This window comes from Hetaerina americana, unplaced genomic scaffold (assembly GCF_022747635.1).
Source record: "Hetaerina americana unplaced genomic scaffold, ioHetAmer1.1.p SCAF_10, whole genome shotgun sequence".
Lineage (NCBI taxonomy): Eukaryota > Metazoa > Arthropoda > Insecta > Odonata > Calopterygidae > Hetaerina > Hetaerina americana.
In genome coordinates this window covers 73,399,379-73,413,484 of record NW_027286070.1, presented here as the reverse complement: position 1 = coordinate 73,413,484, position 14,106 = coordinate 73,399,379, and the positions used below count along the sequence as shown (strand labels likewise).

The following is a 14,106-nucleotide window of genomic DNA, read 5'->3' as shown; positions in this document are numbered from 1 at the left end:
ATCTAATGTAAATATTCAAATAGCCTCATATATATGTTACGGGCTTCTTTTGAAACTAAGTGAAGTGATTTGACTACTGGAAGCATTATTTTGGTCCCAAAAATGAATCATAGTCATTGGGATCTAATTGATAGATCTAGAACTAATAAAATAAATCACTTGAGTCAGGCAAATGGAAAGGGCAAATTATCAATGTGCTCAACAACAAAACTATTCTAATTGATGGACAGCAAAGATAAGAATCTTCTGACGCCACAACATGTCACAAAAATTTCAAGAAATGCCTGCTTAAACTGAAACCAGTATTGCCTTAACAAATTTTCAAGACAAATCTGGATTTCAATAATTACCTAATTCCTGAGACGAATATCCTAACAAAGTACTTCGATATCTGTTGGGATATTATTTCCTTGTAATTCACACCGAATTCTTCTCAGATAATGCCAAATCAAACATTTGCTTAATTGCGGAATTACCGCTAAAGAAGCAGGTATTTTGTTTTTTAACATTGTTTATTTGCCAGAAATTCTCGAAAAAGACATGTACAAATAATCATTTGAAGTCTTTTGGAAACGTTTGGATTATTTTCTCCAAAAAAATCGTGGAAAATCTTTTAACTTTGAAGAAAGTCATATATGTGTGATACATTCGCAGATTTACTTTATTACCATTATATATGGTTATATATTGCCTCCATTTTCTGCCAAAAACCCTGGTGCACAATAATGACACGAGGAAAGTATGCATTATAAGAGCGCGAAATAAATTTAGTGTTTCTGAATGAAGCCTTGCGAACAATTTGATAAAATTATAATAATTTACCAAAGTTAACAAACTTTCACCAATGCTCGCAAAAAATAAGTGCTGTGATATATATCCCTGAATTATTGTGTTGATTATTCAATTGTTCCCGGCTCAACCTTGAGGAAATTCATTTGAATTAAATGAAGAATAAAATGTATCTTTCCACTGTCCTTTATTCACGTACAACCGGTTTCAACGCTCAAGCGTCATCATCAGGTACCTGATGATGACACTTGAGCGTTGAAACCGGTTGTAGGTGAATAAAGGACAGTGGAAAGATACATTGTATTCTTCATTTAATTATTGTGTTGATATTGTTTACAATGCTATCGTTGCGGCATTTGCTCTAAGATCCACCCAATCGGAATTATTTTGCATAAAATGCTAGATAAATTTTTTGTCGTAAAATTAAATTAAAACTATGAAGGCATTGCAACAAAGTTCAAGGATACTGAAATTCCAAAACATTCTCTGGGACTGTACATCCTTCACTTTTAATGGGCTTGGCAATCAGATCCAGAGGGCCCGTGCTTTCTTCTACAGAAGTTGCCTCCCGTTCTTCCAAGACGTCTTCAATGATGTTTTTTGTCTCGTCTCCCATTAGAATTACCACCAATAAACTGCAGAGTTAGCTTTAAGTTCCCAAACTTAAAATATGACTCCTTCACAACTTCTCTCAATGCTGAAAACACGGCGATCGCTGCCATGGCAACAACTTCCCTTTCCCACCTAAAGAGACCCCGCGCGTATCGTTAGAAGAAGAAGATGTGATATAAAAACCAGGTTTTGCAGAAAGATTTCGCTCCCGACTGGGGAACGAATGTGAAGAAATTAAATCAGACGAGGTTGGCTTTAGAAAATAAAAAATCTACTCATTAGAAGGCTTAAGTGCGTCTAAATAATTCAAAAGTGGCGAAGTATTTTTGAATAGTTCTCTAATTTTTCGCTATAAATGACTGATTATTTTAGAGGATACGACAACGCTCAGAATTCAGAGTAAATAACCGTTGATAATTTTACCAATTTTGCAAAACGCGCTGTAAAAAAATAGCTCTAAAGCAAACGCAGCAAAAGCGGCACTTGTCAACAAAAGTAAATAGAAGCGCGCTGTGGTTTATCTACGGTTGCGAAGTTTGCTCAGATGCCAAGGAAAATATGTGATGAGGGATGTGAAAAAGGCTCTAATTAGCGGCTTAGTATTTACCACCTTTATTTAAATTTTCATGAAATTCAAATTGATAGTTTAATTTTTAATGGTATAACTTAACATGCCAGTCTGTGTTAAAGATCCATGCGGTGTTCTTTGTATTTTGGTAACATACATTTCTGTATTTTATGCTGACTATGTCGTCATACAGTGGGTTGTTTTGCAAACAATGCGTTACAGGTTTGTGATAACATTTTTGATACCGAGTGGTAAATGTTTTATGTATTGGCAAAAGTATTTACTGTCATTTGCATTCATTCCAGTTTGTGGGGGGCGTTCAATGTGGTTCTATTTAATACCATTATATTCCTTCTCGCAATGGCCCATATGAAGGCAGTTTGTTCCGACCCTGGAATAGTTCCATTACCTCAAAGCAGATTGGATTTTTCTGATATCCATACTGGTGAGTAAGAGATTGGGTGCTTGTCTGTCCATCTGATTACACTTTTTATGCTTATCTTTTTAATCTTAAGGCTCGCAGGTATCGCTACAACTTGAGGACTGGGAAGTTTGCACGCGTTGTGAAACATACCGACCTCCAAGGGCACATCACTGTAGAATATGTAAAAGATGTATCCGGAAGATGGATCATCATTGCCCATGGTAAGTTACTCAGTAACCATTAGTGCCAATGATGTTAATGAATTGTCATCCTTGCTCAAACAAGTAGGGTATTATCATACCAGGGGCTCTGAGAGTGAATCAAAAGTCTGAGAAAATTGGAGCAGAAAACTTTGTGGTGGTGCATTGACTGTTACAGGAGATTACTAGGCTTGATCTCCAGAAGTTACAATTGAAACGTGAAAATATCATTCACATAAAATTTTTCTTGTACTCTTAACAGGATTAATAACTGTGTTGGAGAGCAGAACCAAAAGTATTTCATTCAGTTCCTGATATACGTGAGTGTGCTGTCAGGTTATGCCATTCTGCTGGTTGTATCCTCATGGCTGGGTGATTGTCCGCATTGCAGTGAAGAAGTTCTCGTCAAGCAGAATCGAATGTGAGCTCTAATTGCATGTAGATGTGTGCTTTAATAACAATAGTGGTTTCAATTATAATTATTCAACTATGATACACTTCCATTATAAGTTTCACATATGTTTTCACGAATGGAATCTCCTCTCCTACTTTTCTGATGGAACAATCTTGATAAATGTAACCTCCTCTTCTTCCCATCCTAAAGTATTTTTGTATAACCATTATTGAAATAGAAAGAAAGACTCGTACTTTTCCACAGATTTTATTATACGGCACGACGCGTTTCACCGACTTGCGGCATCATCAGGTACAAATTTGCAAAACAGACAGAGCAAGCATATATACCCTCAGGACAGAGTGGGGGCGGGGAGGGTTGGAAGGATTTGAGGGGGGTGGGGGCTCGCAGGTGCGTTGATGGATTGTTTTGACCATTTCCAGGCTAATTTCTCGGAGAGGAGTGGGGAGGGGTATGGGAATAATTGCTCATTACAAAGTGTCGTGTTGGGGTTCACCAAGTGCCTTCTAATCTCTAATTGCTCGAGAGCGTCCATTTTTAATCCTTTTGGGAGTGTGTGTAATATCTCTGGGACAAAGTCACTGCTGTGGTTGAATTCTAGTAAATGCTTGGCGAAGAGAGAGTTGTTATTCTGATTTTTGTGACACCTTGCGTGTTCCTTGACTCGTAACTTGATATTCCTGCCGGTCTGACCGACATAAACGCTGTTGCAATCCTCGCATTTCAGTTTATAAATGCCTGATTTGAGAAGGCTATCCTGGGTGTCTTTTCCATTGGCTAGAGGTTTGGAGAGGGTTATGGGTGGGTAGAAGGCTGCTTTGAGAGAGGTGGGTAGGCAGTTGGAAATCCTATATGAAAGATCTCCCAGAAACGGGATCGAGCACCACTTAAAATCTTTAGATACTGCGGGCTGAGATACGAAAATACTTTTTATGGCCATTGCTTTTTGTTTTTTCCGTAGTAATGTGTCAACTAGTTTGGGGTTGAAACCATTGTTGGTAGCTATATTAGTGATATTCACGAGTTCAATTTTGAAGTTTTTGGGGGAAAGGGGGATGTGTAGGAGGCGGTGGATCATGGAGTGGAGGGCTGCGTGTTTGTGAGAAAAGTGGTGTGCGGAATCATTAGAAATTATATGGTCTGTATATGTGGGTTTCCTATAAATTGCAAATTCGTGTCTATTATCCCTAATTGTGATTGTCAAGTCGAGGAAGTTGATGGTGCCGTTGACGTCTTTTTCCATGGAGAAGGAGATATTCCGATGAAGAGTGTTTAGGAAATTAAGGAAGGAGTCTAACTGTCGGTTGGTTCCGGTCCATAGGCATAGTATATCGTCCACGTAACGAAACCAATAGCCCACGTTTTTGTTATGCTGATTGTCAGCATTAAAAAGATGTTCTTCTACAGAATTGAGGAAGACTTGGGCTAGGAAGGGGGACAGTGGGGAACCCATAGCTAACCCATCCGTTTGGCTGTAAAGGGTGTGGTTGAAACTAAAATAATTCTGGTTAACTGTCATTTTGATGAGGGGGACCAATTCGTCTGAGATATTTTGGGCAATGGTGGAATCCTTGAGTAGTTCTTCCACCCTAAGCAAAGTTTCCGATATTGGTACGCAAGTAAATAAATTGCTAATGTCGAAGGAGACTAGCCTCGCTTTTTCCGGGACATCAATATCTTTCAATTTTCGGGCTAGCTCTATGGAGTTTTTAACTCCATATTTAGGTTTAAAACCTGTGAGATCTCGGAGCAAAACGTCTAATGTTCATGCCAGAAGGTGTGAAGGGGCGGACACAGCTGAGATGACAGGCCGAATAGGTATGGCTTTTTTGTGTAATTTGGGGAGTCCGTACAACCTGGGGGTGGAGGGGTTCATTTGGATTAAACTAAATTTTTCCCTAGCATTTAAAAACTTACACTTGAACACGGCACGTTTCACTTCACTTTGGAAACTCGCGGTTGGGTCTTTGGATAACGAAGTAATAGGATTGTTGTTGATGAACTCAAGGCACTTTTCCACATACACTCGTTTATCCAACACTACAACACTAGATCCCTTGTCAGCTTTCTGGATGATGAGGTCTTCCTTGCCAATAGTCTTCTTCAGGCGTCGGAGGGTGGATGTATGTTGCTGAAGGCTGGAAAAGCGGGTTGTTGTTGGCACTGCTTCCTTCAATGAGGACATGATGATTTCAGCAACTTGGTGTTTGGTAGCCAGGGATTGGTTCCGAAGGGCAACCTCGCAATCTGCGGCTAGATTTTTAATGTCGGCTTCGGAAACTTTCTTAGAGGGAGCAAACTTCAACCCTTTCTTTAAGATATTACTCTCCTCCTCAGTGAACGTATGATGACTAAGGTTGACAACTCTTGCGGCCGGAACAAATTTCGATACTGTGCGGGGACTGTTTTCTTTAGTAGTGCACTGGTAATTTTGAGGTGGACTATTAATAAGGTCACTCAGTTTTTTCCCCTGGGTTACATATTTGCGAGAAGAGATTTTACTCACTAGTTCTTTTACACCATCCACAAATGTAATCCATTCCGCAAAATGTAACTTAGAGCAAAGCTCTACGTGCAGACAGAATAAATAATGTGCAAAGGAATCCCTTCTTGCATACCACAGTTTCAGTTCCTCCCTTAACCACTGGATTTTCGCCTTGCGTATCGCTCTGATGGCCGTTGTGGACGACGAAGTGGCACGAACCTGGACGTACGCTGGGAACACTCCGTTTTTGAGGCAACTGCTATTGAAGAGAATATTCAGAGATGCACTGCTGTATTTCACCGAAAGTTTTAAGTAAAGTTTCGCCTGTAATGCCATACTAGCTTTGCGAATATATTCTATTGTTTCAGGCTTCACTTCGTGGAAGTAATTGATATCCATTATTGAAATAGAAAGAAAGACTCGTACTTTTCCACAGATTTTATTATACGGCACGACGCGTTTCACCGACTTGCGGCATCATCAGGTACAAATTTGCAAAACAGACCAACCCTCCCTGCCCCCACTCTGTCCTGAGGGTATATATGCTTGCTCTGTCTGTTTTGCAAATTTGTACTACCGAGATACGTAAACTGTTCTACCTGCTCTAGTTTTTGCCCTCCAATTTTAATGTTAAGCTTAGCCTTTTTCTTAGTGGAAAATTGCATAGCCTTTGTTTTATTAATATTGATTTTATCCCATATCTATCGCACCAAATTTGCAATTCACTCAGCAATACCTGTATCCCCTTGGCTGACTGACAAAGTAGAGCTTGGTCATCAACAAACCTAAGTGATTTTTTCGAATTCCCCTTCGACTTTCATTCCTATCTTCAGTTCTTCCCATGCCTCTTTAATCATTTCCTTCACATGTACGTTGAAGAGCACAGGTGATAGTGGGTGATAGGGGATAAAAAACCCTGCCTTACACCTCCTCCCAACACTGCCCATCTGGACTCTCTGTCCCCCCTCGCACCTGTGCAGTCTGAGGCATGCCAAGGTTCATGCCAATTCATAAACTGAAAATTGTGGTGTTTTTCATGGTGTTGATACAGGGTTGGGTCTTGATACAGGGTTGGGTCTTGATACAGGGTTGGGTCTTGATTCAGGGTGTCCACCGATCTGGGAGATGCCTGGCAATTCCGTCATCATCCTGGGAATTCTCTCATAGTCCTCTGCTCATTCTTTTTCAGTGTTGCTCATTACATGGTAGTCCTCCTCTCTCTAGGACCTTGTATGAGTGTGGTTGGGGAAGTAATACGACCCCAGATTCCTTGATTCAGAGAAATTTAGACCCTCAATGCAGAGTGGGAAAGAGCAATCTCTCTTCCACATTTCAGGATTGGATTATATTTGTCGAATCTGAATTTTGCTTCCTCCTCCACCAAGTTTTGTCATTTACAATTAGTGGTGATCACAATAACCATTATGGCTTTTCTGTGTTTTTCTTCCAGTTTGCAGACATCATACTCGACTGGTTGGGGCACATAGATACTTGGGCCTGGTTTCAGTTCTGGGTGATGCCTCTGAGCCCCCTTAGCTTCACCCAAGCTGTGCAATTTTTCAGGTGCCAGATCTTCCTGGGAGAGCATCGGCAGCACATGGAAAGGAGCTGCTCCTCCTACTTTGATTTGTGAAATGGCTCACACGAGCCATTAGTTCTAGCATAGCTCTACCCTTACCTATCAAACCAACCTTTTAGGGTTGATAACTGTGGTTTTTGATCATCTAAGTTGCTGTGAATGTACAATATTCTGCTTTGTTGCTGTGAAACTTTGCTAAACACTCATTTGAAACATTTTCCCCACACTGGTTTTGCTCGAGTGTGAGCAAACGTGGCAATCATCTTGCACACAGCTTTTTCATGTGCAAATTTTCAGTTCATATGCGATGTACCGCACTTTTTGAAATGCCTAATATGTTTGCTAGCTTGTGCACTTTCATTCGATGATCATCCAGCATCACTTTGTGGATTTTCTTCACCGTTTCTGGAGTCGTCACCTCATTTGGTCGACCAATGTGATGCTCATCTTGACAGCTCATACGGCCTCGTTTACACTCTGCTACCCAATATTTTACTATTGTAAACAAAGGAGCAGACTCACCCAGAGTAGAATCCAGTTCAGCTTTTATATTGGTTGGGCTGAGGCCTTTCAAATAAAAATATTGTATCACATAACGATGACCAATTTTCTCCATTTTCACAAATTCACTGAAAACATTCACTGCCAAACAAATACTAAACAACGTAGTGTCTTCAGACTTGAAGCACATGCTTTATAGATTGCATACTTTCTAATACAGTGATATTTTTCAAACAAATACTGCCGTCTATATGTCATGCCGGGTACTTATGGGCCCACCCTCATACATCCTGCATTCTATCCCCCATCATTATAAGGTGTTGCCTTCCGAACCTGTTCCCAATTGTTTCTTCCAATTAATAGTAAAAACTCTCTTCTTCTTTCTGCCATTGTCAAATTGTCAGTGAGTGTGTACATTTGAATTGCCACTAGAATGGTTTGTCTGTTTTTTTCTTTTACCAGAAAAATATTATCACTCCCCTGCTACCTTTTACTTCTCTCCACAGTAATCGTTTGAGTGTTATGGCTACTCCACATCAATTCTCCTTCTCCTGCTGTAAATTACTAAGTCATTATCATCCCCTCTGTCCCACATTACACTGTTGTAGCATACCTGTACTTCCTTTCTCCATTCTCTCTTGATTTCTTTCTAACCTCCCTGTGCTTAATATAATTCTAACACCTTATACATTCTAACACCTGGCCAAAAGTCTGATCGGCATAGACCAATTCCAGTTGTTTACAAGATTCATTATCCATTTGTTACTATCAATATTGATTTCTTCAGAAAAGTAATCAAATTAGTGTCCTGTTGCGTTCGTTGATAGTGTATTTACATGTCACTCTCTTACTTGAATGAAATGCCCAACTGAGATAAAAAGCATACCTGTATGTGCAAAATAAGAATTTTTTATTTGAGATGTGTCATTGCATAAATAGGGAATTAACCATATTTTATTTTCTACGTAACGAATTGGTGTGTGTATGAGGTTGAATGAATATCGGAGGTGATTTTGAAATGTTATTATAACAAATTGTTGTGCTTAGTTAGGTGTGCCTGGACTTGCATTTGATGAAAGTCACATTCCTTGATGAGGCATTTGGATGCACTTTTTCTTGTACATTGGTGTTAATGTGTAGCATACAAGCAAGTACATGTGGGGAAACTCTTAAAAGGAAGTGTTTGAGGATACCCCGTACGAGAGGAGTGTTTTTAATTTGTTACATTGCCCTCCTCAGGCTAGAGGGATACTTAAGTCTTGGGTCACAAAACTAAACGATGGAATGTCTTGTGTATTTTTCTTCACCGCTGGAGAAAAGCGGAATGATTAGATTGAGAAAGAGATAACCTCTGAAAGCTTTATTAGATGGGGTGCCAATTGTGTCATAGGATGGCCCCTTCGTTCCTTCCTTCCTAATTGCATTGAATGGAAATAATAATTTGAAGACTCTGAATTAGCATTAAATGAGGACTCAATGAGTGCTCTCGGGTGATCTCAATGAGATGATCTCAGTGCAGCGATGAGTCAATCGCCATGCAACGCTGATTTGTTTGGTTGTAATTAATCCTTACTTTATATGATCCTTTTCAGTTTACATTCTGTCATTTTGGTACTGGAGAGCACCCTCTTTGGCATATTTGTTGGTGCAATCCTGGTTGACCAGATTCAAGCAATCCTCACTGACGAGACGGGTGTGGAGCAGGTGCAGTCGATGCGTATGAAAGGAATGCTCATGGAACGTCGTCCCAAACGTCCTCGCTACACCTTGATGGCGGAAGTATGTGGGCGAGGTCATCCCCTGCTCTGGCTCTTACCGTGTGTGTCCGCACCATCCCCCTCTCGAAATTCTTCATCCTCGCCCGGCGGAACTCTTCATCAGTACGAAGTGTGATATGGAAAGGGCTCTAAGCCTCGTTGTGCCACCAAATGTTTTTTACTTTGTTCTTGGGCGGACTATTCATGTGCTTGTTGACATATTCATCAGCAATCACTCTCTTGTGACTCAAATGAGGATGTTTTTAGGGTTTAATCATGAACGAACATATTTGAAAGAAGCAAAGCAACAGCTGAAAAAAATATCCTTGGGAGTGGTGAAGGATAAAATGTTTCTTATGCCTACTCTGTACATTTTGCATCTGGTAAGTGATAAAATATCTCCATCACTTTGAAGTCATAAAGTTGAAATAAGAAATGCATTGCTTGCATAGTGGACTGTTGTAGTTGCGAAAACTCACTGTCCATATAATAATCGCTCACTGCATGTATGGAATTCTCATGGTTAATATTGGAACTTGGTGATTATTCATTCGGATGGATAAGGGGGTAATGCATTAGACTATTTAAAAGGAAGTGCAATGTTTGCATGGCAAAAGATAAATAATATTTTTTGAGAGGCAATTAGCGTGGGAACGAGGTGAGGGGGCAACGAGGGGATGTAGGGAGAGGGGAGTAGGCATAATAAGAGGACAGCGTAATATTTATTTTCCCAATATTTCCCCAACTTGCAACCGCCCCCGATGTAAAACCTGTCCTCTTATTATGCCTACTCCCCTCTCCCTACATCCCCTCGTTGCCCCCTCACCTCGTTCCCACGCTAATTGCCTCTCAAAAGCAGCTCCACCAAGCTATGTGTTTTTTCGGGTACCAGGTCATCCTAGGAAACCATAACCGGCACAGGGAAAGGAACTGGCCCCCGTACCCTGATGTGTGTATTTTCACACGCCGTATAGGGCTTAGTACTGGGTGAACTCTACCATCACCAACCAAACTGACCTATCGGGTTGATTGCTGTATTTATGGATAAATATTATATATATATATATATATATATATATATATATATACATATACATACATATATATATATATATATATATATATATATATATATATATATATATATATATATATATATATATTTATACATATTTATACATGTATATAGTCAATATAATATTTAATGTTGGTGCATATTTATACAAAAAATATATATGGCTAAGTTAAATCTTAATAATAATTGTAATAATGGAATTTTATGATTAATATTTGTTTTTTTGTTATATTCTCTTTCCAGAATCGTGTCTTTAGTTTTATCCAGTAAAAGCTCCCCAGATTTTGTCCTAGACTTGTTGTTAATGACGCTGTCCTTGAGTGCAGTTGTCTACAAGACAGAGACCATGATTCTGTGGTATAAGTTGGTGCTTCTTTCTTTATAATGGTCAATCATAAGCCATCCATTTGCCTTCCTGGGTTTGGAAATATGCTTTCATTCTCAATGATTGTTGTTGAATTTATTTTATATTTTTATGCAATGTTTTATTATGCTTATCTACAAATATTATATACATATGTATATGCCACGTAAATTGTCACTTGTTTTGCCTTTGCATCAGACTTCTACGTATATTTTTGGAAATTGCAATTGAGGTCTCACACAAGAAAATCCTACTTTGTTTTTACGCTCACTTTTGTGGCTATGTTATCAATATTCCATAAAAAAGTATAGGGGACTAGTTAAAGAAGTCATGCACAGTTAAGCCTAATTTAGAAATTATGTCATATCGAGAGTCATTTCAACTGTAATTTATTTGAGTTCCCTATCCCTGTTTTCCTCTCCTTGCTTCTGCTGCTTTTCTAAAATAATTCTCTCCTGAAATTAAGATGAATTAATCAAGTGTTGCTATTTCGTTTTTATATTATCATACTGCTTGTGATCTTTGGTATTGTATTTCACAGAGCATGCATGTAAATTTATCTTTAAACTGGATTATTGACTTTGGTGCAGTTACCACCTCTCTAATTCCACCTCAATGAGCCTGTGATCGAGGTAAATTTTTTCATAGTGTGGTTTTAATTGGAGTTAAAGAACATAGCAGAAAGGAAACTAGTTATCCAAAGAATTAAGGTAAGGGTAAAATGTTTTGCTTGTGTGATTTTGGAATTGATCACATTTTAATGCTAAATATTAAAATGGAATATTTAGTTCTAAGATGTGGTTCTTATACTATATACTTAATCTGTTGTAAATCATTTGCCTTGTGAAAAAATATATCTTGTCACTTGTCCATGAACTAAATTATCTAATTCTATTTTAATCCAATTGGGTTCATAATTAGAGTACAGCAACTCAAAATATTAAATTGTAAGGCTCTTATTTTAACAATTTTTCAATTTCATTGGAACTGTTTTGGGATAAAACGACATAGTACACACCTCGTAATGACTGTGATAAAATATCTTTTTGCTGACTTGCTCCTGTCATAAGGCTGACAGCTGTGTGATATCGGATGAAGGCGTTTTATGATCTTCCATTTATGTATGCCTAAAAATTGTTATGAATGACTGATGTTGTTTTGTTCCGTAAAAAGGCCTTCTTGAATAATTTAGTAATTTTTGTATTGATTTAAAAAGAGTGCTTAAAAGTAAATTTGTGTGAGCAGTATACCTGAATATTGGTATTATCGTTTTCATTGAAGTCTTTTAACTCAGGGAACAATTGGGTTGTTGACTGCTTCTAAATTCTGAAAATTCTATAACATACTGACCCCTGGCCTAAATAAATCCTGGAAGCCATGGAAAAATCTGTGGATCATTTTTAAACAATTAAAGTTCTGAACCCTTTCACACCAATGGACTTGGCTGGGAAATACTTCAGGTGCCCTGAGTATCTAGAGGGATTCCATACCTCCTGGCTTAACCTTTTTATAAGACCTACAAAGTGAAAGTGGCGGCAATTCTACCCACATGAACTCCTGGGAACTCAGTGGGACTCGAGGCCCTTCCGTTAGCGACTTTGCAGGTAACCTCCTCCCTTCATCACATATAATATAACCACCCCTCTCCCGGCGTGGTTCCACGGCCAAATTTTGGTGCACTACGTATTGCTCGCATTAAATAGTTCTTTGGTACCCTGCAGTAGAAAAGCATCACAGTTTGAATCTCAAGAATAAGTGTGTCCAGAGGCCTAAACGAAACATGCAATCAATTAACTACTGGAAAATTTCATTTCAATATATTATCTTGATAACATACTCTCATCATGATAATCGATTTTGTAGTGGCATATCTAGGTATATATTAACTTTAGAATCTTCAATATTGCATCAATAATTGGTAAAGGCAAAAAATTACAGAAATTTACTGTTTATTGTAAGTCCTGGAAAAGTTTTTTTTTCCAAACTCAGCAGCCATCCTTGAAAAATTTTCGTAAGATATTCTGTTGTTCTCATTTTTGAAAAGACATCACCATTGATGAGGTAGGCGATATTTTTTTTTTGCATGTTGTTAAAACTGTAACAAGTTTTTGTCTTTCACTGAGCGCGATTTTATGTGGAGATGAGATGAGTCCTAGAGAGGTGGTGGCTTAATCCAGAGGAAAAAATCCCTTGCAGTGCATTTTCACGTGAATGACTTACCAATTATGCCTACCCTTTTCCCATTGATATGGCCATATTTAAATTTGTATTTAGTGGCTTGTGTCCATCAAGCTTCTGTAATGCTTTAAGTATGATTTAATTTATTTATAACAATTGTTTACACTTATGCTTATGGAAAAAGATTGTTCAATAATGAATCTCTAATGTAATCAATTGAATTTCGTGAGCCCTTTTACAGTTTACACTGTTCCTCCACAGAGATTTTTTAAGTTGTAAATATGCAAGAATAATTCTTATGACAAACCTTAATGTATTATCCTTGAGTTCTTTATTTATGTAATTTATTCTGAATGCAGTGATGTATAAAAATTATGATTATATAATGGATGAATAGCAGTCAAGGTGATCAAAGGTGATCGATGCACCTTTGATGGCTCACCATTCTTTAATAATAAGAGATAATTGGGTGTTTGGTTGGGAAACTTTGAAGCAATTACGTGCATTCAGTCAATTCTGATGGCTTCTTAATCTTACTCTTTGGAAGCATATCACGACATAGTCATTGTTTGCTTCCCCCTCGTGTATTCATGGGCATTGCAGTGAATTCTGAGAGTTGGAAGTGTATTCCTGAAACATCTCCAGAAAAGTGTAAATATGTAGTGGATTTCCAAACTTTCTACATGGTTACACTCTGTTCATGTGTTACAATATAATATTTTCTCTTCCTCATATATTAAGAGTACTCTCAATAAGAAACCATTTGTTTTGTTGAAGAGTAAGTAAAATAGCGATAACAGTTGACCTGTTTTAAGTTGCACCATAGTAATCCATTTTATGTTGTTATGAATTTATACCACTGTTACCCTTATATGGTTTATGGTATAAACTAATAACTTAAACAAAGACTTTCAATCTAAGGAGTCAAGTATTGGCGGAAGGAAATTTTTTAGCATAGAAATTCCTTTTTCTGATTTAATATGATGTATAAATTTAAAAGTTGATGTCAATGATTTGTGGATATATTTGAAAAAAATTAATTTGGTTAGAATTTTACAATTTTCCACAGCATGAGTCTTTTAATAAATTGGTTTTCGTGACTGAAATTATGGTACCAAAGTGTAATCAAAACTTGCTAATCAACATTAATTAAGAATTG

The 14,106-nt window shown here is 38.0% G+C and overlaps 2 protein-coding genes across 2 annotated transcripts in view; one reads left to right on the top strand and one right to left on the bottom strand.

Annotated features, from left to right (window-relative positions):
• Positions 1 to 1,405, bottom strand: part of LOC139700368 (cilia- and flagella-associated protein 44) — a 53,990-nt gene extending 52,585 nt beyond the window's left edge. The window contains exon 1 of the mRNA XM_071599008.1: positions 1,257 to 1,405. Within this exon, the coding sequence (XP_071455109.1) occupies positions 1,257 to 1,405 (149 nt within the window). The remainder of the gene's footprint in view (positions 1 to 1,256) is intronic.
• A 539-nt stretch (positions 1,406 to 1,944) lies between these two features.
• Positions 1,945 to 12,829, top strand: Dnz1 (DNZDHHC/NEW1 zinc finger protein 11). Its single transcript, XM_071598867.1, has 6 exons — positions 1,945 to 2,191; positions 2,275 to 2,414; positions 2,485 to 2,614; positions 2,856 to 3,014; positions 9,166 to 9,713; positions 10,649 to 12,829. Exons 1-5 carry the CDS (start codon positions 2,073 to 2,075, stop codon positions 9,464 to 9,466), a joined length of 849 nt encoding a protein of 282 aa, XP_071454968.1. The 5' UTR covers positions 1,945 to 2,072; the 3' UTR covers positions 9,467 to 9,713; positions 10,649 to 12,829.
• Positions 12,830 to 14,106: the final 1,277 nt, after the last annotated feature.

Excerpts from the sequence above, each read along its gene's own strand:
- Dnz1 (XM_071598867.1), top strand. The coding sequence starts at position 2,073 with ATGCCAGTCTGTGTTAAAGATCCATGCGGTGTTCTTTGTATTTTGGTA. Across the intron at positions 2,415-2,484 it reads TTTTTCTGATATCCATACTG|GCTCGCAGGTATCGCTACAA; the intron begins GTGAGTAAGAGA and ends TTTAATCTTAAG. Across the intron at positions 2,615-2,855 it reads ATGGATCATCATTGCCCATG|GATTAATAACTGTGTTGGAG; the intron begins GTAAGTTACTCA and ends TACTCTTAACAG.